This window comes from Amyelois transitella, chromosome 19, assembly GCF_032362555.1.
Source record: "Amyelois transitella isolate CPQ chromosome 19, ilAmyTran1.1, whole genome shotgun sequence".
Lineage (NCBI taxonomy): Eukaryota > Metazoa > Arthropoda > Insecta > Lepidoptera > Pyralidae > Amyelois > Amyelois transitella.
Window position 1 is genome coordinate 8,574,889 of NC_083522.1, and position 26,146 is coordinate 8,601,034.

The 26,146-nt window shown below is 35.5% G+C and overlaps 2 protein-coding genes across 2 annotated transcripts; one reads left to right on the top strand and one right to left on the bottom strand.

Moving 5' to 3' along the window:
* Window positions 1–3,593: 3,593 nt before the first annotated feature.
* Window positions 3,594–13,961, top strand: LOC106137755 (cuticle protein 3). The gene is made up of 4 exons (XM_013338659.2): window positions 3,594–3,618; window positions 7,670–7,864; window positions 10,845–11,043; window positions 13,533–13,961. Exons 1-4 carry the CDS (start codon window positions 3,610–3,612, stop codon window positions 13,646–13,648), a joined length of 519 nt encoding a protein of 172 aa, XP_013194113.1. The 5' UTR covers window positions 3,594–3,609; the 3' UTR covers window positions 13,649–13,961.
* Window positions 13,962–16,734: 2,773 nt separating this feature from the next.
* LOC106137754 (uncharacterized) lies at window positions 16,735–25,549 on the bottom strand. The gene is made up of 8 exons (XM_060949767.1): window positions 25,493–25,549; window positions 24,591–24,705; window positions 23,552–23,761; window positions 22,974–23,211; window positions 22,835–22,889; window positions 18,513–18,738; window positions 17,293–17,541; window positions 16,735–16,865 (listed from the first exon to the last, which is right to left on the bottom strand). Exons 1-8 carry the CDS (start codon window positions 25,499–25,501, stop codon window positions 16,735–16,737), a joined length of 1,233 nt encoding a protein of 410 aa, XP_060805750.1. The 5' UTR covers window positions 25,502–25,549.
* Between the last annotated feature and the right edge of the window lie 597 nt (window positions 25,550–26,146).

A 26,146-nucleotide genomic window follows, 5' to 3' on the forward strand; every position in this document is an offset into this window, starting at 1 on the left:
ACTTAATTGCATAGTTGTCAACAGGATTAATTTGGTACGTTAAATCTCAAGACAATACATCATAAATTAAATACATATTTCATGGCTGTTTTGTCTTATTAGTTCAAAATATGTTTACCCTGATATATTATAGTGATGAAACTTATCTATACTTTAAGTTCGCCTCGTCAAATATTTAGTCCAGATATGCAGATACCTACCTCACATAGACTTCAAAGCAATAGGTAGTATATTAAAATTTAACTCTGCTGTTACTAAGTCATAACTAACGCATGACCTAAAATCTAACATATACCTACTACTTCTGACAGTTAAATGCAGTACTAAAAGATAATTTATTGAAATTCCCACGAAAACTAGTTCCTTTATTGTTTGCCGGTTGACTGGAAGAGATCCCTTCATGGGATAAGTCCGCAATTGCAACTGATTTATTTCTTTTAGAACTCTAAATGTAGTATTTCGTTTAACTGTGTTATTTTCAGTGCAATAAAGATATTACCAACAAACAAACAAAAAATAATACATTGCATAATGATATAAAGACATCCATACTAATACATATTATTTATTATATTACACACAGCTGCCCGCGACTTCGTTCGCATGGAAACCCTAACGATCCCGCGTTAACTCCGGGATAAAAAGTAGCTTAAATGTTATTCTGGGTCTTCAGCTTCCCACATACCAAATTTCATCGTAATCCGTCCAGTAGTTATTGCGTGAAAGAGTAACAAACATTCATACTGACATCCTGATATACTTACAAACTTTCGCATTTATAATATTAGTAGGATGTATGTAGATCGCAATAGATATTTGACGTAAGTTTAAGTATATGGTTTTATTTTAAAGTGGGGAAAACCACAAGTCATAATTTAATTCGATTTAAATAAATAAACTTGAGCTTTAAAAGAAAAATTTAGACTACTTTATTTTTTGTAGTAAAAGGTGACTAAAAGTATTCTATTCGTCTTAGTGAATGTTTATCCTAATCATATATGGCTTAGCTTCCCCTTAAGCTTACGGATGGCAAACGGAACTGGCTTCGTCTAAAAACCTGACTTACCCAAACTAGGACCATTGCCGAAAGGCGAAAACTCTACACCAGAGAGGTGATGATGTTACATAGATTTACGCCAAAAGGAAGAAAAGTAGACTAATTTATTTTAAATCTCACGGGAGCGAAGCCTCTTGCAAACGTCTAGTCGCCAATAAAACAATTTTAACAACCGTATCGGTATATTACACAAGTGTAGCGGTTGTGAGAGCTGCCTCTAATAGATGTACTAGAATTTTTTTAAATGTCAGCATGGTAAAGGTTACGATGAAGATCAAGGGCTCAGGGTTGGAGGTCTCGGATTCTTTGTTTTTCGTTTCATCGTAATTACGGAGGAAATGTATAAGGAACATTGGAAGTGGAAGGCCTATTCATGATTTGGTTCAAAGTCAAAAATTCAACATCAACATTTTTATTCATAACTAGCTTTGCACGCGACTTCGTCCGCGTCTTTGGGCATCATTGAGGTGATGGCACCGTGTGGTTTTAGTGGGTTCAAGCCCCACATAACTCGTCTGGCTTCCCGTAGCCGGCCGGGTAGACGAAGGTCTTTCCACACGTCAAAAGAAGGCCTAAAACCCCAATAACTCTGTCAATTGGAAGACATAATCCCGACAACTTGTCCAATCATTAAGATTTAAATGTGAGCCTCATGTCAAGTATTTATGTTTTTTAGTCCATGAGGAACACATTCCTGGAAGTTCAGGAAGTAAGGATGATTCAACTGAAGAGGATCTAGCTTAAAAGGACCGTGAGAGAGCGGTTGAATTGTGGACTTCGTGAAAAAAGACTAAGAGTCCTTAAGTTACCTCAAGACATCCACAAGAGAATACGGACTGCAGTATATAAATCAAAAAAAAGCTGTGAAATGATATTTTGAACTGTTAGTAATCACTAATGGCTACCGCTAACCTTTACAAAAACTTGACACCTATTTGAACTCGCAAAATCGACGTGTGGCAACAGTGTGTTGCATTTTATTTGATTACTAGCTGTGCCCGCGACTTCTTCCGCGTGGAATAGTTATTTTGAGTATCATTGAAGGAATTGAAGCCCTCAAGGATGAATAATTTCCCCCGATATTTTCAAATTTTTCATTATTTCTTTGCTCCTTATAGTTGCAGCGTAATTCCTCGATAAAAGGATATTAGCGCGTTCAAACAAACAAACAATCTCTTCAGCTTTATATTATTAGTATATATTGTTTGCTGCCTTTTCTACTTATATACATAACTAGCGACCCGCCCCGGCTTCGCACGGGTGCAAAATTTTGTTATTATACATAAAAACCTTCCTCTTGAATCACTCTACCTGTTACAAAAAACAGCATCAAAATCCGTTGCGTAATTTTAAAGATTTAAGCATACAGACAAACAGACTAAAATAGCGACTTTGTTTTATACTATGTAGTGATGATCACATCTTTATATCTTACCGTGTAGGCAGAGCCAACACTAAAAGACTAACCACCAGCAGACCACGTCCAGCTATATGGTTTAATGACAGAATTGAGATTCAAATAGTATTAGTTGCTAGTCAATCGTCTAAAATAAGAACCCCACGTTTATAAGCCTTTTATGAGAAGAAAAATATCATATGATACTAGAATTTTTCTTCGCAACCAAACCAGCAAGGTAAATTTACGCGGACGAAGTCGCAGGCAACAGCTAGTACTAGATAAATTAAAAACCTATAATAATCGCCCGTGGTTTAATGGTTAATGTTATTTTTTTAGGCGATGGGCTAGCAACCTGTCACTAGTTGAATCTCAATTCTATCGTTAAGCCAAATAGCTGAACGTGGCCATTCAGTCTTTTCAAGACTTTTGGCTCTGTCTACCCCGCAAGGGATATAGACGTGATTATATGTAATGTATAAGCTTATCCCTTAGTCGCATTTTACTACATCCATGGGGAAAAATATTTCTTTTCTGAAGTGCCGGGAACCACACGGCATTAATGAAAAGTAAGTTAATTTACAATAAGGTTTTAAGCTTGTTCATCTTTTTCTAAATAATTTCATCCGCTCGTAATAAACTTCGCAAATTATAATCCATAGTGTAATGGTTATGTCAAGAATTTTATAACATCCATTCAGGTATAATAAAAATCCAATAATAAATCTGAATATGACCTTTCATTCTTTTGGAGATTTTGGGCTCTGTCTACCCCGTATCAGATAAAGACTTGATTGCAGACAATGTATCATTTTCAAAATCATTTCACCCGCCGGCTATTAACTTCACATATTATCAGGAAAATTTATTCGTCGAGTCTACAATATTGTAACATCCATTCATGTATGACACAGCTAAACATTACCTGTTCTGGCTAAATGGCTCTGTCCACCCCGTATGGGATAAAGACGTGACTGCACATGTCATGTATCTTTTTCAAAATCATTTCACCCGCCCGCTATTGACTCCACATACATATATACTATCAGGAAAAGTTAATTCGTTGAGTCTAGAATTTTGTAACATTCATTCACATATATAAGCGAGTGGTAAGGTACTGTGTTTGTATTCGTACGGTAACCTCCGACCTGACAACATGCAGTTGGTGAGTTTTTTGTTACATACATATATACATATAATCACGTCTATATCCCTTGCGGGGTAGACAGAGCCAACAGTCTTGTAAAGACTGAAAGGCCACGTTCAGCTATTTGGCTTTAAGATAGAATTGAGATTCAAATAGTGACAGGTTGCTAGCCCATCGCCTAAAAGAAGAATCCCAAGTTTATAAGCCTATCCCTTAGTCGCCTTTTACGACATCCATGGGAGAGAGATGGAGTGGTCCTATTCTTTTTCTATTGGTGCCGGTTTTTTTAGTATGTAACATTATTATATTACATACATACATAAAATCATGCGTCTTTCCCGGAGGGGTAGGCAGAGGCTGGCAGGCTTTCCTCTTGACACGATCCTTGCGTAATTGCGTATTCTTCCGCTTTATAACATTCATAACTCTGTTCATGCAATATATGTATATATATTTAGTGCCGAGAATCAAAGCAGTATTTGCATCTTGTTTGTTTTTAAGTTTTATGAGTGATATGATAAGGAACTGTGAAATTTTGAAAGAACTTCGTGGCAAGTCGCGGGCAAAAGCTAAAGTTTTTTTGCATAATAATAGAACAATGCACCGTCGTGGGTGCTAACATCAGATTTGTAGTTCCAACTTTTGAGAAACTTTAAGCCAAATGACGTAAAAAGAATTGCGTGCTCTTAATTTATCAGCTGTATATCTTTAGTCAGAGTGACTAAATGTAGAACGCGCGGATTTAGATATCTGTAAACTTTAAAGTATGTTGAATTTTTTCTAATCCAAAATTTTAATTAGATTTTTACGAGCTCTGAAATTAGATGCAACATCTTAATAAAATTATTTGCTTCAGTGCTTTTTAAAATTCTTTTGTTTAACTTTCTTCCTTTTCATATAAAGAATTTTATGAATTAAAATATCTTCTGTGCTGTGATAAATTGTTTATTGTATCTTAGTTTCAATAAAAAAATCAGGCTGAATATTTAATTTATTTTTAATTATGGCAGGATCTTTACCGCTTTCAAAGTATCAGTAAGTTTGTCTCATGACATTAATCTACTATAAGCAAATATTGATAAAGAAATGATAAAATTGTAATACATAATTCAAAATAGATAAACAGGCATAAAATTTTTAAGCGCATTCTATAATCAATGAAGATAATTCGCCTACTCTATTATTTCCATTGAAGCTTCCTACTTTTCTTCAATATGAACTTAATTATAATTTTTATCTTTCGCAAAATACTTGCGTGACCATAAAATTTCATATCATCAATATATCAAATTACCTTCCACTCGTAAGAAATGACATTTCCTTATTTGCATCAAATTTATTCTATTGTAGTAATGTCAATTTCTTAACTTTTTAAATGTTCATCTTTATCACTTTCAATTCTGCAATCGCGTCTATTGTTAAGGTAATCAGATTTAAGAGTTTCTTTAACTATTAGGATTTTTTTATCGAGAAAATGAACTCTAATGTAAATCAACTTGAGTTCAAAAGATGATTTTTTTTTGTTCTAAAAACATTTCTTCAGCTGATGCAATAGGTCATGTAGATTTACGTATAATTACCTCTCCCTTTCATCATAGTCAGCTGTAGACTTCAAACCTTGGGATCGGATATTTTACACTCTAATTGCATGTTACATTTTTCTTGAACGCTGGGAACAGATTTTGCTAATATTTTTCAAAGTTATGTACATTAGTTTAAATACTAACCGATGCTGTTACGGTGAGGGATTAAATAATGGGGAAACCTGCACATTCAGGTACCTGGAATTGTAACTGTGATCCAAATCGGTTTAGGTTCCGCTGCAAAGGTTGCGGAGGTCAGATGGGAGTCGCTTCACGTAAAAACCTGACACCCAAGCTAGAATCTGGTCTATTTTATTGCATGCTGGGAATAAATTTTTAGTATTTTTCGGGTTATCACGTTGTTTTTTTCAGATGAACTAATTTTGTTATTGCTTTTCCTTCCTCCTTGCCTCTTACGACATCTAGAAGAAGAAATTTTTTCACTTTATTGTATCAACAACCTGATGGCGAATTACTAAAATCACTCCTTTCCCTGAGGGGTAGGCAGAGACTTCAACTTTCCTCTTGCCACTGCATACTTCATTCACTTTATCTACATCTTACAAGCTCGTGGGTAAAGTAGTTTGGTCGTAATATGGAATAAAATTAGATTTTCACAGCCTTCAAATCTAAGTAATATACTCGTAATATTACGATCGATTTGAAACACTATCTCAGAAATGTTGCAATTTGAAACGCCTTTAGTTGGAATCGAGTTACCTACTAGGAATGACTCGAGAAATCTCGCTTCTTTGTTTTTATAAGATCACAAGTATTTTTACATGTAGGGGGAAGTCCCGTAGTGCCGAACACCTAAGCTTAGAGGGTATTAAAAAAAATACGAGTGGATTTCTATTAATTTATTTCACATTATTGGGTACACAACAATCCTAGACATGTAAGTAAATTAACAAATAATTAACAGAATACAAATTCTTAGTGAAAATTGTAGCTAATCATTGGTATTAATTTTTGGTTCATCATTCTGTGGCACCTAGTACCGAACATACCTAAAAATGACCGAACATTTCTAGTAAAGGTGGCACCAGTCACAAATATACATGTCAGAGCACTCAGGAATATCAGCGCATGCCTCTTGAGCCCATTCTTTACACGAGTTGCACTGAATCCAGTCCTCGTCATGACATTCTAAACATACCACACGATACGTCTCTTGGGTTGTGTGCGCAGATTGGTTACGCTTTGGACGGTTTTCTTGTAACGGCAAAGTTTTGTCTTTTTTATCTTCTCTTCTTTATCTATCTTCTTGAATATACCACGAAGTAATTTATTTTCCTCTTTCATTATCTGCTTATTTTCTTTAATTTCCATAGCCAACTTATATGGAGAAGAAGTCACTGAAAATATTTTTGTCAAACGGATATATCGTACACTCGAATCCCGATGCTGCTATGTCATAACGTGCTACCTTTTTAAAGCATCTGAAACAAGTCCAGCACTGTCTAATTCAGTAATTCTAGCCCCTGAATTAGCTCTTATCCACATCCCTCATTGTTCATTATAGGCATTCTTAAAGGGTTTCATGAACGACCTGTCCAAAGGCTGGGGTTTTGAACGATGAACGACCTTTTTTCGCCCTCACCATTATTAATATATAACATTATCTGAAACCATAAAATGGAATTTTTAACATCAATGAAAATAAAATAATTGCAGAAAAATAATTGTTCGGTCATAGGGGAAAATATACTGTTCGGTACTAGGGGATCATAGAACAAAATTAATATGAGAATTAACTCAAACGTACTTATTTAATATTAGTTTTAAGTACTAAAATTGCATTAATACTTACCAAAGACAACTTAAACTCTAATAGGAATGTCTCCACTCGTAAATCTTGTAACAACCGGTATTTTCTTCTGTACACGATACGTCACGTTCCCGCGGAAAATGAATGCATCTCCTCTTACGGCCGCTCTGAGCATAACTGACTGCTGCAGCGCCGCCCGCGGCTTATCTAGCTTTGTCTCTTTCTTTCTCACAACAAATGACCGCTTTCGTTTGCTTATTTTTAAAGGTACCGTATTCGTTCGGTACTACCTGCCGTTCGGCGCTAGGGGACTTCCCCCTAGGTGTTTTTTTTATAAAGGTCAAAGTCAGGTTTGACTATAAGACAATATAAATCGACACTGTTAGAAGAAATGTATACCTATTTTTAGTAATCTTTTTTACCGAATGCTTTTGCTTAATAACCCCTTGAATATAATACATATTTACTTAAAATTATTTCAAGTATAGGTAAACATAATCGTACTAATAAGTAGGAACAAACATTAACTTCATATAAATTCCCAAAACTTGCAAGTCAGTTGTAATTTTTTTTTTATTTTTTTCTTAAATATCCGAAATGTTTAAAAAAAGATAATTTCTGAGAAATACCTTAGATCGTAATATCATCGAGGTAGACAGTGCTTAAAGTCTATGAAATACTTTTTTACACTGATCAACTCATATTTTACCTCCAGGTACTCTTCGCCGCCCTTTTCGGCTTCGCCGCCGCCGGCTTCGCTGGCTCCTACCCTGAGCAGTCCAACAGGCCCCAAGCCCAGTACGAGAGGAACGCCAGGATCTTAGCCCTGGACTCAGACGTCAAGGAGGACTCCTTCAGATATAACTACGAAACTGAAAACGGCATTAAGGCTGAGGAGCAGGGTCATGAGGTGAGTTTGGTTTCGCAAATTTTGATTTGATTTTGTAAAAAAACATACATACATACATATGGTCACGTTTATATCCCATGCGGGGTAGACAGAGCCAACAGTCTTGAAGACTAAATGGCCAAGTTCAGCTATTTGGCTTAATGATAGAATTGAGATTCAAATAGTGACAGGTTGCTTGCCCATCGCCTAAAAGAAGAATCCCAAGTTTATAAGCCTATCTCTTAGTCGCCTTTTACGACATCCATGGGAAAGAGATGGAGTGGTCCTATTCTTTTTTGTATTGGTGCCGGGAACCACACGGCACAAAAAAAAACTTATTTTTTTTATATATAGTGGAAAATATATACAATCACGTTTTTATTTCTAAGGTCTATGTCCATTGCAGGATAGACAGAGCCAATAGCGGAAAACTGATGGCCATGTTCAGCTGTATGGTTTAATAATGGAATTGGGATTCAAATAGTGACAGGTTGCTAGCCCATCGTTTAAGAGAAAAATCCCAAGTTTATATGCATATCCCTTAGTCACCTTTTACGGGACCTCCGGAATATGGGAAATGGATGGAGAGGACCTATTATTTTTTCTATTGGTGCCAGGAACTTACGTCAAAATTTTACTTTATGATTGCAATGTGAAATAAAATTTGATCATTTATTTTTATTAAAATTATTATTTTAAATATATAAACAGATATTTAATGAATTCAGTTTCGCAAAGCGTTGAAAGGTTAATCTGATTTATAAAACCAAAGTGCTTAAATTATAATATTTATAATTCATGTATGGTAGGTGGAAAATGTCAAGAATAAATGATCATTATTCATATTCAGTTTTACATAAATTTTAATATAAAATTATAGATTGGTCGATAACTATAGAGTTCCTGAAAAAAGTACATTTATTTATTTAAACCTTATTGCATTAAAAATAATTTACAACAGGTGCACTTTATGCCATAAGGCATTCTATTCTAGTCGAACCTTCAGACCAAAATGAGATTTACTTTTACTCAACTACAAATTACATACATTCATATGGTCACGTCTATATACCTTATAGTGTAGACAGAGCCAACAGTCTTGAAAAGACTGACAGGCCAAGTCCAGCTATTTGACTTAATGTTAGAATTGAGATTCAAATAGCGACAGGTTGCTAGCCCATCGCCTAAGAAAAGAATCTCACGTTTGTATGCCTATCTCTTTAGTCGCCTTTTACGACATCCATAGGAAAGAGATGCAGTAGTACACGACACTACTACTTACTATTAAAAATATCCCACAATCCAAAATTAATCTTTAATTTTGCTTCGCATGTAATCATGAACGTCTGAAGCTAAAATCATAACCCACTTTTTTAAGCCCAGTTAGTCAAAAGGAGTTTCTCATTCATTCAAAGGCTGGACATAACTATGGGAACTAATCTACACTGAATGTGACCTATGCTTCAGTATTACTGTGACCTATGAGTGGTATTACAGCAGTCGCCAAAAGGTCAATGACCAGGTCTTAGAAATGTCAACGAAGTCAGGTGAACACATTATACAAGTGACATAGTATTAGACAGGTTGGTCAATGAAGTAATGAATATTGCGTATATGGTCATCATTTTGATTAATTTGATGTTAATGTTTCAAAAATGGTAAAGCGCGTGTCGGAATAACATGACATACATAAATATAGTCACGTCTATATCTCTTGTGGGGGTAGACAGAGCCAACAGTCCTAAAGAGACTGACAGGCCACGTTCAGCTGTTTGGCTTTATGATATAAAAATATGATTGAGAGAAATTAACTGTTATATTTGCAAATTATTGTTATTATGCAATAGAGATTTTAAGTAATTTTTCATATCTGTATTCATCTACTTGTCAGTATTCTTGGTATTTTACATACACAAAGGTATCATACATCTTATAAAGTATTACTTTCAGTGAGATTAAAAGAAAGATCACGTCTTAATGAAAAATGAACGTTTTTCATTGTTTTCATTCTTTGATTTATAACTTTATAATTTATGACATACATACACACAATCACGTCTATATCCCTTATGGATAGACAGAGCTAACTGTCTTGAAAGGACTGATAGCCATATGGTGTTCACCTATATGTTTATATGATGATAGGTTGGTACGATTGATAGAAATTCCCGCAGGAACAGAATTATTGGCAGGCTCTTTTTTAGATGAAGCTAACCTTAATTTATTATGATTTAGCCTTGAAATTCCAATACCAATTTTGGGAGAATTGATTTATAAACACTTAACGTTAGACATTTCATATAATGATTGCTCTAGCGTCAGTGAGGGCAAATTTAATGATTATGTTTCAAAGGGCACATGACTGTATGTTAGTTTGACATTTAAAATTTATGATTTAGTAGATCAATGATACAGGATGTGCTCAGATATTTATTTATTTGAATTATTTCCTTTCCATTTGATGTCAATGATTTATTACTATCTGGAATTCGCGTGAACTTGAAAATATTTCAAGTATTAAGATCTGCCTGAATGCCGCTTTGATAAATAACTTGGAAAAAATATTATATTTTTGTGGCAGATTTTTTCCACGAGTTATGGTGACTTCTTCTAATGGCAGATAATCAGTCCAATCTTATGGTCATTCACTTAAAATGCACAAAAGAGATTTCGCTATGTAAAATTTGATGAAAATGCCATTTCATCAATAAAGTTAACGTAATGGACTAAAAAGGATTTTTTAAAGAACATTGCATTTAAGTCTTTTCAAGACTGTTGGCTCTGTCTACGCCGCAAGGGAAAATGACGTATATTGTATGTAGGACAGAAAAAAACTCAAGTTTGAGTCGGTCATGTCAAAGATTTAATGATCGTTATAATGTTATCAGTCAATTTTGCTATAATTTTGTTACATCGAGTTTTTCATATATTCAAACAACATAAATTATTCATTCACGTACCAACCTACCTGTATTAAATAAATCCCTTTCTCAAATTCCAGGCTGACGGCATCGAAGCCCAGGGTGGTTTCCAATACACCGGTGATGATGGCCAGGTCTACTCCATCAGCTACGCAGCAGGCCAGGGTGGTTTCCAGCCCCAGGGAGCCCACATCCCGACCCCTCCCCCCGTACCAGAAGAGATCCTGAAGGCTTTGGAGCAGAACGCTAGAGACGAGGCAGCCGGCATTGTTGATGATGGTATGTGTATCGTATATATGTATATAATCACGTCTATGTTCCACGCGGGGTAGTCAGAGCCAATCATCAAAAGACTGAAAGGCTACGTTCAGCTGTTTGGCTTTATGATAGAATTGAGATTCAAATAGTGACAGGTTAGGCCAGCCCATCGCCTAAAAGAGGAATCCCAATTTTATAAGCCTATCCCCTAGTCGCCTTTTACAACATATATGGGAAAGAGATGGAGTGGTCCTAAACTTTTTACATTGGTGCCGGGAACCACACATGTCATCAAACACAAAATGACTATGTCCCATGGGGTTAATGGTATTTTTATGACTGTTGGCTCTGTATACCCCGCAAGGGATATAGACGTGATTATATGTATGTATGTACTTAAATAAGCTTAAAAGCTCTGCGTCACGCGTCCAAACTCAGCTTTCACAATGGTTACAAGCAGTTTATGATGCATTAAGGATCTTCACAGGAAAGAGATGATAAATTATTTTAAACTAAACAAGTAAATAAATTAATGACTGCATGTAGAGGGAGGGGCATAACACGTTTCTAACATCAATAGTTAAGAACATTCTTCGAAACGTAGGTGTGAATTGTGGGGGCAAGGAATTCTCTGTAAAACTTATGTTACAGCGTGGGAAATGTGCAAATATAAAATGACTTTAATTATATATAAAACTAGCTGTGCCCGCGACTTCGTCCGCGTGGAATAGTTATTTTGGGCATCATTGAAGCCCTCAAGGATTAATAATTTTCTCCGTTTTTTTTTTTCACATTTTCCATTATTTCTTCGCTCCTAATAGTTGCAGCGTGATGTTATATAGCCTAAAGCATTCCTTGATAAGTGGTCTATTCAACACAAAAATAGTTTTTTAATTTTTTAATTCGAACCATTAGTTCCTGAGATTAGCGCGTTCAAACAAACAAACCCTTCAGTTTTATAATACTAGTATAGATTTTAAGAGGCAAACTTTGCATAGACATATGTGTGGACTTATTCATGCATACGTAATAATACTCCTTTTTCTTGTAGTGGGTAGAGACTGCACAGTCTCATGGCATATTTTTACGCTTTAAAAAAGTTGGTTCTCAGTTTGACCTGTATGAATGTATGTATGTTTGTTTTTTATGCTTGTTTCGTTAAAGTTATGTATAGGTACTCGAACGTTAGTCTAGGCCTTCGCATGCCAAAGTTTCTGTAAGCAGTTAACCGCCTTCAAAACAAAAGGTTGTTCTTAGTTTGACCTGTATGTATGTTTGTTCGCGATTATCTCGCGTTTCGCTGAACCGATTTTGATGCGGTTTTAAGGACAGTGTTTCTTACACTCAGAAGAATGTTTAACCGACCGTCAAAAAAAGAGGATATTGATTGGAGGCGGTTCTCCTTTTACAAAAGTTTTAATTATATTCGTCCTATCCAGATGAACTAACAACTTGGCCTTCCAGTTTCTATTCCTGTCACCAAGTAAATCATCTATCATAAATTACAACACATTTAACAAATAACAAGACGAAACAAAAGCTGCAATAAGATAATTATATATATCAAGTGTTAGATAATGACCCAAGATTTATATGTCCAATAGTATGGATATTAAACTTCGTCTGACCTTTCTGTTGCACAATGACCTCTCACTCTGAATTTGCTTGGGAAACCGAGCACAAAAATAAAATTGCATTTAATAAACCTCTATTGCATAGACAATAAGATTCTAAATCATTTGAAAATGCAGCGAAATAGTTTTGTATTGGGATTCATAGTGAGGAATTTATTTGCGTGTGTCATAATCTTTATTGTATTGTTATTAAGGCTATTTCTTGATTGAAATCTTGTGAGAGGAATTTTGTAAAGGATAATCCACGCTATTGCTGGGATTTAAATGAATAATAGCAGCTTTTGTCAAACAATGAATGCATGCAGTGAATGGTATAGTGACCAACAGTTAGTAGGATGGAGTACATATTATGAGAATTGCATTTTTCCCACTCATTTCGAGATGTATTGTCTTATGATCTGATATCAAATTGTGTTTAATTTTTGTTTTAACCTCGAATACAAAAAATATATTTATATATATCTTAAGATCAACTTATAAAAATTGGTAAACCAATAAGTTTATTTTTTCTTCATAATTTACTTTTCACAGCCGTATTTGTTCTAATCTCGGTTTAATTAAACAATTCATTTAAACACAATATACATATAATCACGACTATATCCCTTGCAGGGTAGACAGAGCCAACAGTTTTGAAAAGACTGAAACGCCACGTTAAGCTGTTTGGCTGAGTGATAGAATTGAGTTTCACAGATTGCTAGCTCATCGCCTAAGAATCCCAGTTTATAAGTCTATCCTTTAGTCGCCTTTTACGAAATTCAAGAGGAGTGAATTTTTTTTTCGGTTTTTACTGTCATAGCACATAAGTACCCTGTTTGTACTGTTAAAGCAATTTCAATAACACAAAAATAAAAAAAATATATCATCTATTTTCAGGTCAATACAACCCCGGCAAATATGGAGACGCCCCTGCTGCGGGTTTTGGCCAACAACAGCAATACGCAAGAGCCCAGGCCTCAGCTGGCTTCGGAAGACAAACATACAAATACTAAACTTAGTCCTAATCCACCCAAGTGTTAGTTACATTTCGAAAATGAATTCAGAAAAACAAGATTCAAATTTTGAAAATTCGAACTAAGGTTGTCGCCTTAATAACGCACACAAAGAACGCGATGATTCTATTGGTTGACTGTTTTCGTGTTATATATGTTAACACATACTTTTGCGTCTTGTCATTGGGCGATTGTTTTGTAATAGATTTATTTTATTAAGGTGACGATCATTCATTTTTCTGATTTCGTCGAAGTGCTTATGGTTGTCTAGTTATTGTTAGAAATTTTAGAACTAGTTTAAATAAATATTTTTAATCCTTTAAGGCTTTAAAGTGGAAGCTAAGTTATAAAACGAGAATCTAAAATTTCACCAAAATGTATTTAAATAATTTTTTTATTCAATGAAATACTCGAAATTGCGGCAGGCTACGCAATATTTTATTAATTAAAAATTTTATTATAATACTTATAACTAGACTATCATATATACTTCATTTCGAAATGTTTTTGAAAACAATGTGATTTAATTAAGTGTTAGTCTCTTATCTATTTTGTTTAAGTGTAACCAGTGTGATACTCAAGATCTTGTATTTATTCTGTGAATAAAGGAATAAATATTATTATTTCAGTAAATAAATACTTTCTTATTAATTTTATAAATCATAGAGTACACCAGCTGCTTCTTTTTTGTGTAGAATATAAAAGTCTATCAAGAAAAGGCAAATTTTTGGATTCTTCTTTTTGTGGATGTGATAGCAACTATTTGAATCTAAACTCCATCACTAAGTCAAACATCGGAATGTGGCATTTCAGTCTTTTTGAGACTCGTGACTCTGCCAAGCACATAAGGAGAACAGGGCCAAGAGTCTCAAAAAGACTGAAAAGCCACAAATAGCATAATAGGTCTTCGGACCTATCACTGTTTGAGTTTCAATTCTATCATCAAGCCAAAAAGCAGAACGTGGCCTATCAATCTTGCCAATACTGTTACGTCTGTCTACCCCACAAGGGATATAGACGACTATATGTATGTACGTATGTATCGCTATAAATCCGCAACCCTTTTCCTTGATTTATCTATCTCTTATCATTTTCTCGGAATGAAATGCGATTGGTATAAAAAGCAAGAAATAAAAAATAAAGCATGCATACCACCTTTGCAAAACGCAAACCTCTAATAATATATAATATGAGCTTTCTGTAAAGTATAAGCTACCTATGTACTTATAAAAAGAATCGGATTTGTTATTTGTTTTTTGTTGTGATAATGTAGATGGCGCTACCGCTTATGTTAGTTCCAAAAGCTTTACATAGAGGGAGTTAAAAGTGAATTAACCAGCTTTATCCGACAATTATTCCTATTTATTGATAATCAACAGGACGATTCAAAATTTACAGTATAACAGAGCTTAACAAACCAGCTTACAAATATTATCATTAAAAAATCATATATGACGAAGTTCGTGAACGCATGATATATGGCATATTAACTACTTACCTTCATATACGATCGAATTGAGATGGAGATGGAGAGATATTGAGATTAATTAAAATAAAATTAGGTTATTAATTGCATTACTTTTTTTTAAAATGATTTGCGATGATGTATACATGTGTGGATGTATGTTAGTCTTTCACGCAACATTTACTAGACGGATTTTAATGCAAATTGATACAAGGAATAGAATATAACCTGGAATAACATAATAAATACTTTGTATCCCGAGATGCCTAAGTCCGTGGGCGCGGCTAGCTTTATAATATGAAATTCGTGTCACAATGTTCGTTCCCGTACTCCTACGAAACGGCTTGACCGATTCTCATGAAATTTTGTGAGCATTTTGAGTAGGTCTGAGAATCGGCCAACATCTATTTTTCATACCCTTTAGTCATAAGGCGGTCCACCCTTAACGTTTTTATTTTAACCAGAAATTACTTAAAATTATTTATATAGCAAAATAACGTTTGCCGGGACAGCTAGTACCTAAGTCCGCCTTTGTACCATCTCATCTCTATATGTTTTGTGCTGTTTTGTATGTTTTACTCTCATGGTTCAATAAAGAATTTTATCTATCTATCTGTCTATCTAGTATGATATATAAAATTTATATTACCTCACCTTACCTAGGTCGGTGTAGTTTTTGTCATTTAATGACTAAAACTAGTAACTAGGTCATTAAGCCATCATTTAAAGACAGGTAACTCCATCTTCCCATGACAGAGGATCCAAGTTAATTGGTACGTTACGTGATATACGAGTACTTTGTACGACTTAGGTCTGAATTAATTGAGTCTAAATGCTAAGTCAAGGTTGTATCATAATGAGTTATTGCTCAACGCATCATTACTTTAAGAATTCAAACATCATATAAAACTAACAAGCTTTTGTTTCTGGGCCATCAAGATCTTATTTTCTGCAACAGTTATGAATACAATGACATACATATAATCACGTCTATATCCATTGCAGGGTAGACCGAGCCGACAATTTTGAAAATACAGATAGGCCACGTTTAGTTTTTTGGCTTAGTGATAGAATTGAGATTTAAATAGTGACACTAGGTTGCTAGCCCATCGCCTAAAAGAGGAATCCCAAGTTTATAAGCCTATCCCTTAGTCACTTTTTACGACATCCATGGGAACGATATGGAGTCCTTTTTTATGAGTGCCGTGAACCACACGGCATGGTACACGACATAATATGAAGTAAAACGAATTAATAAAGCTGTGATCTTCTTTATTACATTTAAAATGTAGGTACATATTAATCAAAATTAAATTTCTAGTTACATTTATCTACGTTAGATAAAAATCTTTTTTTTTTAATAAATAGCTAATTAAACGTTTGATAAGTAAATATTTTTCGAAAATCTAATAAATCTTTACAGCAGCATTATAAAATTCTAACTTAATTTTTTCACTGGTTTAATAAAAAAAAGCTGTTAACTGATGATCTATTTCAAAGATAAATACTTTTATATACATTACATTAAATATTGTTATGGTGCAAGTAGGTAAATATAAATATAATATTCTTTAAGCAAAAGCAATTAAGTTACCGTTGTATAAATCTCAAACAAATAATATTAATACTTGTAGCCAGCGTTTGAACTGAAACTATTTTGATGACCTGATGACCCGAAGTTTTGGTTGGATGATGAGGAGATGCCACTGCCAGGTCTGTTTCCTCCACCATGAGCATCAGGTCGGTAATTACCTAGAGAAATCAGAATAAAAAGTGTCAGTCAAGATTGCGACTTTTTAAAATTCCGTTTACCAGAATAGTTCAATCCTACTAATATGCGACAGTTTCTATGCAGTATGGATGTTTGTTACTCTTTCACGTAAAAACTACTGAACCGATTACGATGAAATTTGGTATGTAGGGAGCTGAAGACCCAGAATAACATATAGGCTACTTTTTATCCCAGAGTTCCCGGGGGATTGAAAGGGTTTCCATGCGGACGAAGTCGCGGGCGGTCTCTAATCCGTATATATATGTAATATACATACATATAATCATGTCTGTATTCCTTGCAGGGTACACAGAGCCTGTATGGATTAATGACAGAAGTGAGATTCAAATAGTGACAGGTTGCCAGCCCATCGCCTAAAACAGGAATCTCAAGATGAAAAAAACATACCATCATCAAAAATACCAGCGGCCTCATCCTTCTCATTCTGCTGAAGACCAGCCAGGATTTCTGGTGGTATCGGTGGGGCTACAGGCAGATGGGCACCCTGGGGTTGGAAACCACCTTCTCCAGCAGTGAAGGTGACAGTGTACGTATTACCATCGTCGCCCTGGTATGAGAAACCGCCTTGAGTTTGAGCCGCGTTACCAGCCTCCTCGGCTCGGATTCCGTTGGACGTTTCGTAACTGTAATGGAATCCTGAAAAAGAAATTAAGAGGTTTTTATTGTTGGTTGAGGTGCCGTGTGGTTGCCGGCACCAATACAAAAGAATAGGACCACTCCATCTCTTTCCCATGGATGTCGTAAAAGGCGACTAAGGGATAGGCTTACAAACTTGGGATTCTATTTTAGGCGATGGGCTAGCTACCTGTCACTATTTGAATCTCAATCCTATCTTAAAGCTAAATAGCTGAACGTGGCATATCAGTCTTTTCAAGACTGTTGGCTCTGTCTACTTCGCAGGGATATAGACGTGATTATAATTATGTATGTATGTAAGAAGGGAGAGTATATTATCCAGCATCAGGACATGATATCAAACCAATGCTTTTACGGTAAGGGAAAACATAGTGAGAAATAAAACCTGCACATTTGGACAACTGGATTCGTAACCATGATTCAAGCAAGGCTGGTTCCCCTATTATCAGGGTCATTGTCACGGAGGTCAAAAAAGAGTCCATCCCTTAAAAGTAAGTACACAAAAGGAATAAGAGATCATAATTTTTTTGCTATTACTGTTTTCTACTTCAGTACTTGCATTCTCCTTCTTCCGTACTTATGCATATACATACCTATCATATGTTTTTAGTTACGGGGTAGACACAGGCAATAATTATAAGACTCAAAGAGCACGTTTAGCCGCAAAACCTAGTAATCATACATACATACATACATATGGTCACGTCTATATCCCTTGCGGGGTAGACAGAGCCAACAGTCTTGAAAAGACAGAATGGCCACGTTTAGCTATTTGGCTTAATGAAAGAATAGAGATTCAAATAATGACATGTTGCTAACCCATCGCCTAAAAAAGAATACCAGGTTTGAAAGCATATCCCTTAGTCGCCTTTTACAACATCCATGGGAAAGAGACGGAGTGGTCCTATTCTTTTTTGTATTGGTGCCGGGAACCACACGGCACACCTAGTAATCACTGTGAGAAAACTAACCATTTTCATTAATCTCTTGTTCCTGTTTTATAATCTGTGCGTTCTTCTCCTGTTCTTGCTGGGGTCGTCTGTTTCCCGTTCCACCTGAACTGAACTGATTCTGGGATCCCTGGAAACTGGAGCTTTGACCCTGGAATGACCCCTGTTGGTAACCCTGGTTTGGTGGGAGATAACTGTTTGGGAGCTGAGCGGCTGAGCTTAGCGCTATTATGGATGTAAAAATTACCTGAAATTAAAGGATTTGAGGTTATAGTTGGATGGGTTTATGCATATATAAACTTTGAAATTCATGACTTTCCTGATAACGATGATATCTTTTTCTGATGATATCTGTTCCTGTTTTATAAAATTGTCTTGTATTTTGAATATATACTAGTATGTTTAACGATGATAAGAATTTTAAATGTGCATATGAAGTACGTACTTTCTGATTTTACCCCCAAAATCTTTGATAACCAGCAAATTCCCTTCAACATTAAACCATATTAGCAATTAAAATCAATTATATTTGCCAGTATATTTAATTAAAACTAGTTTCCTAGTGATATTTTCAAAATAATATTTTTTATTAAAATAAATGAAAAATTTAAAGGCTTACCAAATTCATTTTGTTTTTTTTTTATACTACCACTCTTTCCGACGAAGATCACCCAATGTGAGTTTTCAAAAAAGGCCACTCATTTTTATACTTATCCGAAATAATATTAAAAGAATCTTTATTGTTTGGCATCCCATAATTGAGAGCCTTGGTGCTTAATTGTCGAAAACCAATACTTTCTAGACTTGGTGACAATTCGTTTCAATGTTGAGAATTATAGTCCAGGAAAGGAGGATTTTTTTTTCTATACATTTTTTATTTTGTTTTGTTAGTTCACTAGTTTTTATACTCATGTAAACTAAACATATGCGTAAAGTTAAATATGTACAGTATATATTTTTATGCAGACATATAGAAAAATAATATAGACGATCTTCGCAAACAGCATTAGATATCATTGAAGCAGAAATTATAAATACAACATTGAAATATCTTCAATTGACTAAATCATTAACAATAATATCTTGAGTAATAAATTTTTTAACGTAATAATAATTTTTTTTATTTGCCAATTATGAATATGCTTTACATAAAAAAAAGTTTCACAGAGTTAATGAATTAATGTTGAAAAAAAAAAATTAAACCTAACTGGCTCCTAGACTAAAACAATAAAATTTTAAACAGTTAATACTGAGGCCAATTACACTTGCCCGAACAAAAAAACGTAAGAATGTGCATCTTAACGATTATTACAAATTCATTCGATAAATCACTTTGATTATTCATTTATCAATTCAATGATGTCGCATGATATCAATGACTTGACTGACTGACAACTGACTTACTCCTGGTTTTTTTCAATGATGAATGTTAGGATCTACCTAAGACTAAGCATTGTGATCAATATCCAGGGAGGGGATAATAGGTTGCGAAGGTCATATGGGAGTCGTTTCGTGTAAAAATCTGATTCTGCCAATCTAGGATCCATGGTCAAAGGTATACCCTAGGGTCCTCTCCAGAGTGGTGAGGATGCAACCGGGACTAAAGCCAGGAGGAAGAAGACAGGTACCTTAAATAGTCTTAAAATATAAACTCTTACTAAAAACATAATATAGGACTCCAGGGTCAACCAAAGATTCAAACCCAGAACAAGCTACCTTAACATAATCACTAATTCATACTACCCATTCGTTGTAGGTAGGTATAGTTGATAAATTATTTTTATTAATAAGATTTATTTAATTAACATCAAACAAAATGATTTACCAATCAACGTCATTTTTTTTATCGACTTAAAATCTCAATTTTAACATAATTACGTTGAAAATTTAATGCATATTCCGTGACTACACATATACAAGTAGTATATTAATGAATTTATGAACGCACGTATGCATCCGGGCTAGAAAAATAACAATTAAAACGAAGAAGGCTTACAAACTTGGATTTATTTAGACTTGGATTCTTTTTTTACGCGATAGACTAGCAACCTGTCACTATTTGAATCTCAATTCTATCATTAAACCAAATAGCTGAACGTGGCCATTCATTCTTTTCAAGACTGTTGCCTCTGTCTACCCCACAAGGAATATAGACGTGACTATAATATCGCAAAAGGCGACTAAGGGATAGGCTTACAAACTTGGGATTCATTTTTAGGCGATGGGCTAGCAACCTGCCACTATTTGAATCTCAATTCTATCATTAAACTAAACAGCTGAACGTGGCCATTCATTATTTTCAAGACTGTTGCCTCTGTCTACCCCACAAGGGATATAGACGTGACTATAATATCGCAAAAGGCGACTAAGGGATAGGCTTACAAACTTGGGATTCATTTTTAGGCGATAGGCTAGCAACCTGCCACTATTTGAATCTCAATTCTATCATAAAGTCAAAAAGCTGAACGTGGCCATTCAGTCTTTTCAAAACTTTTGGCTCTGTCTCCCCCGAAAGGGATATAGACGTGACCATTATGTAAGTATGTAAAACGAAGATGAACTTGTGGTCGAACTTGACCAAGCTTCACAGCTCACTTCAAGTTCAAGGTTATAGTGAACGGTGTTATGAGCGCTTTGAACGACTGAGCTTTCGTTATAGTCACGATAAAGGTTATAGAAAAAGGTACCGTGTGGTTCCCGGCAGAACAGGACCTCTTTATCACATTGCCTTCAAGATTTACCATAATCGAATATGAGATATGTTCCGCTACAAAGGTTGCCGAGGTCAGTCGGGAGTTGCTTCGTGTGAAAACTTACTCAATCTCGGATTATTTAAAAAGGCAACTGTTCAAAACCGTGAGGATGTAACCAGGTTATCATAATATTTATGATACTTATTCATTCATATAATTACGTCTATATCCCTTGCGGGGTAGACAGAGCCAGCAGTTTTAAAAGCTGACAGGCCACGTTCAGCTCAGTAGGCTTAATGATAGAATGAAGATTCAAAAAGTGAACGGTTGCTAGCCCATCGCCTAAAAGATGAATTCCAAGTTTAAAAGCCCTAAGTCGCATTTTACGACATCCACGGGAAAGAGATGGAGTGGTCCTATTCTTTTTTTTTGTATTTTTACACAAACAAGACAAACGCTGTAAGTGTAATAATGACATATTATCAAGATAAAATCAAGACCTTGACCAATCATAAAATCATGTTTTTAGTCATCAGGTATATATAAAAATCAACTTCAACCAGGCTTTATTACAAAAAATGAAACCAATATTTTATTGCCAGATGTATCTACACAAAATGTAAGAAAAAAGATTCCAAAAAATTAGGTGTAGCAAATGTTTAATTGCCAACCACGACTATAGTTTAATTACTGGTTCGATGTGAAGTATGGCTAATCCTGTCAGAGGTGTTAAATGATCGTTTTTTACATAAATATTTGGCGTTGTAAAATGGTCGTTTTTTTTTTTATATAGAATTTGTCCAAGTAGTGTTTGAATCCTGGTCTTGAGTTAATCTTTTCTTCATTAAAGCAAATTTGAGGTTACACTTTAAGTTATTCTCTTCAACTTATTGATGTTACATGCCCTAAAAAGGGGGGACTGACACTAAATACTTTGCTTAAAGAAATTTCTTAGGAAATAAGTAGCGCCGTTAAACTCAATTTCTTACATACATACATATAATCACGTCTATATCCCTTGCGGGGTAGACAGAGCCTATAGTCTTGTAAAGACTGGGCCACGTTCAGCTATTTGGCTTTAAGATAGGATTGAGAATTAAATTACTAAATTTCTTCTAAGTGTTAAGTTCTAGTTGTATTTTTTTCTTGATGTACATAAATAAATAAATAACCCTCATATTATCAAGTTTTGATGCAGTAGTATGTATGCCTCATATAATCAAGTTTGATGTGTGGTTCCCGGCACCAATACAAAAAAGAATAGGACCGCCCCATCTCTTTCCCATGGTTGTCGTAAATAGGCGACTAAGGGATGGGCTTACAAACTTGGGATTCATTTTTAGGCGACGGGCTAGCAACCTGTCACTATTTGAATCTCAATTCTATCGTTAAGCCCAATAGCTGAACGTGGCCATTTAGTCTTTTCACGACTGTTGGCTCTGTCTACCCCGCAAGGGATATAGACGTGACCATTCTCGTATGTATGTATGTATGTTTGATGCAGTAGCTGTTAGAGCAGTATAAAAAGTTATTTCTTACACTTGTTCCTCCTGGTTTTTAGTCATTTTTGCATCCTTTTCACTCTGAAGACGAGCCTGAAGTCTTATGCCATTGACCATGGATCCTGGATTGGATGGATTTTTCACATACATTTGGTGCATTTATACCTCCGACATAACATCGTCGGAGCCGGTACAAGTCGTTCCTGACGTAAATAAAAAGCAATCTTTATCATATTACATATATTTACGAGAACACATATACATCACAATTAGCTATGACCTAATACTGGTATCCTGTCTTCTCATCGAAGGCTTGCTGTGGGATATTGTCGAAGTTTGAAGCTTTAGGCGCCAGGTACTGACGGCTGGCGGCGCTGGCTGCCCCAAACTGGTTTTGACCCTGGCTTTGACCCTGACCTTGGGGCTGGCCGAAGCGGCTGGGAGCACCGTATTGGTTGCTGGGCTGGGATGATCCGAATTGTGAACCGAACTGGGAGGAACCCTGACCTTGGCTGCGTTGGAAACCTGGAAAGAAATTGATATGTTTTATGTTTATTCATACATGTATCCGTACATGTTATCACAACCGACAAATGTGCCGTGTGGTTCCTCCCTCTCAATTCTATCATTAAGCCAAACAGCTGAACGTGGCCTATTAGTCTTTTAAAGACTGTTGGCTCTGTCTACCCCGGAAGGGATATAGACGTGATTCTATTTATGTATGTATGTATTAGTTCTAACGGATGTTGCCATTTGACAATATTGTACCTATTTGGGCTATTCAGTAACTTCACCTTAACATTGATTGATACATCAAACAACGCAATTACCTTAATCCTACAAGAATAATGAAAAACATACATACCTTGCTTGTTAGCGCCGAATCCGTTCTGACCGTTTCCAGCAGAAGGTCCATGGTTAGGGGGCAGGTACTGGTTAGAAGTAGCAGCTCCAAAGGCATCAGCACCTTGGCTTCCGAAAGCACCCTGGCTACCGGAGGCACCCTGGCTTCCAAAGGCTCCTTGGCTTCCGAAAGCTCCCTGGCTTCCAGATGCACCCTGGCTTCCGAAAGCACCTTGACTGCCTAATCCAGATCCAGAGTGGAAGGAGGATGCACCATGAGATCCTTGGGAGCCAAAAGAAGATTGACCATTGCTTCCAAAACCTGATTGTCCAGCGCTTCCAAATCCAGATTGCCCGTTACTGCCTGTAGGGTAACATAAAATGGTTTGCTTCTTTAATATTTGTAATTATAGTAGTTTTTAATAATGGAGCGTAGTCAAAGATTTGATTTGTATCTCAAGCCAATCTTGAGCTGATTGTGGATTTATAAAGAACATTTTTTTATTTGATACTCAGTTACTTATTTTAATAAAATCTCAGTACCATTTCTACTTGAAAAAAAAATACCGATTCATTTCACAGCGTATAAAATACCATCAACATGGTGACTTCATTGAACAACGATCCTTGAAAATGACCGTTATTTTTTAAATAATCATATAGCAGCATAAAAAAAAATGTGTTCGAATTAAGAACCTTCTCCTTATATGAAGAAAGCTGGTTAATACAACATACATATAGCTATACGACTAATCTACTAAGAGGTAGTCTCTGCCTACCCCTCCGGGAAGGAGGCGTGATTTTATGTATGTATGTATGTATATAGTCTATATCCTCCGCTGGGTAGACAGAGCCAACAGTCTCGAAAATACTGAAAGGTCTCGTTCAACGTGCCCTACGTTCAGCTGTTTGGCTTCATGATTTTTGAGTTTCAAATTTTAATAAAAAATAATAAGCTAAGTAAACCAGTGCAACAAGCAATAGGATTGTTCAAAAATTACCTCCAAAAGACGGCCCTTGGCTCCCAAAGCCAGACTGTCCATTTCCCTTAGCGAACCCACCAGCGGATCCGAAGCTGTTAGACCCTGCTCCCGACTGGTCCGGGGGGAGGTAGGACCGCTCCAGGTGTTCCAAACGAGCTGCTGCGCTGACTGCGACCAGGGCGGCTATGATGAACTGGAACAACATATAGACTATGTACAAACTAGATATAGTATGTTATCATCATGTTTGTATAGCTGGACGAGGGAGAACATTGTGATGAGAATGTTAGTAGATGCTGAGAATAAACATCGTGAGGAAACCTTAACATTCAGGCAATTGGAGGTGTGACCATGATCCTATATGAGTTATAACTTTTGCAAGTAGGTGGTAAGATGCTAAACGCTTTTTATGAAAACCTGACTCCAGGGGGAATCCAGTATCATGGTCATAAACAAGGGCTCTATTCCAGAAAAGTGAGGAAATTACTGAGACTAAACCGTAGGATGATAATTAACATTTAATTCATAAAATAGGCCTTTACAGGAAGTTTTTCAAGTCATTTTACATATTAAAAATGAAACTTTAGTTATATCTAATATATTAGTATTATTTTGTCAAAAACCCATAAACTACTTTAGCTCTTAACCCCCTCGAGGCTAGCGTCCCTTTTAAACAAAACGAAACACTCCTCAATATTAGGCACAAAATCCCTTTAACTCATCCTAGTTGTATTTTTGGCTATGTTGCTTCAAAGCATCCACCACCTAAGCTTATTTTGACATCGTCATTAGATTTACATAATAAGCAAAGGACACGATAATATTTGACACTTATTACAAACAAACTATTTAATTATTTTATTTCACCACTTTTTTCTTTTATAAAATATATTAAATTAATATTTTAATTTTTAAAATTCGCGAACCACAAAATATATTTAAAAATCAACAAACTCAATCAAACTACATAGGTATATTACCAGTTTCATTTTAACAAAACAAAGTAGGTACACTCGGAGCTGACGACCAAAGGAGAAGCTCACCCAAAACTGTGATTGTTCCGAACAAAATGACCCATTATATACCATATGATCTCGTCCTAATCCTGTCCATCTCACGCGTTTATCTGACGTAACTATATAAAATTGTAAACGAACATTTTCAAGATATGTATGTATGCATGGCGCAGTAATTAGTTTCTATAGCTCTTGTTAGGGTTCCGTGTGGTTCCCGGCACCAATACAAAAAAAAGAATAAGACCACTCCATCTATTTCCCATGGATGTCGTAAAAGGCGACTTAGGCTTATAAACTCGGGATTTTCTCTTTTAGGCGATGGGCTAGCAATCTGTCTCTATTTGAATCTCAATTCTATCACTTAGCCAAATAGCTGAACGTGGCCTATCATTCTTTCAAGACGGTTGGCTCTGTCTAGCCCAAAAGGGATATAGACGTGACCGTATGTATGTATGTTGTTAGGGTTCAGTTGGAAAATTGAAAAAAAAACGGAACGCAGTTTCGACTAGCATGACAGTATAAAATTGTGCAATATGACTTTCATAAAATAAAATTATTTAGTTGCAAAAGTTGTGACCTAGGAATGAAAAAAGGAATATAATCTTACAACAGTTTGTT

Coding starts and splice junctions, on each gene's coding strand:
- LOC106137754 (XM_060949767.1), bottom strand. Junction 23,762..24,590: donor TAACAGCTTCGGATCCGCTG/GTGGGTTCGCTA, acceptor TAGGCAGTCAAG/GTGCTTTCGGAAGCCAGGGT. Junction 16,866..17,292: donor CGCTGGTATTTTTGATGATG/GTATGTTTTTTT, acceptor TGATTTCTCTAG/GTAATTACCGACCTGATGCT.
- LOC106137755 (XM_013338659.2), top strand. Junction 7,865..10,844: donor CTGAGGAGCAGGGTCATGAG/GTGAGTTTGGTT, acceptor CTCAAATTCCAG/GCTGACGGCATCGAAGCCCA. Junction 11,044..13,532: donor AGCCGGCATTGTTGATGATG/GTATGTGTATCG, acceptor ATCTATTTTCAG/GTCAATACAACCCCGGCAAA.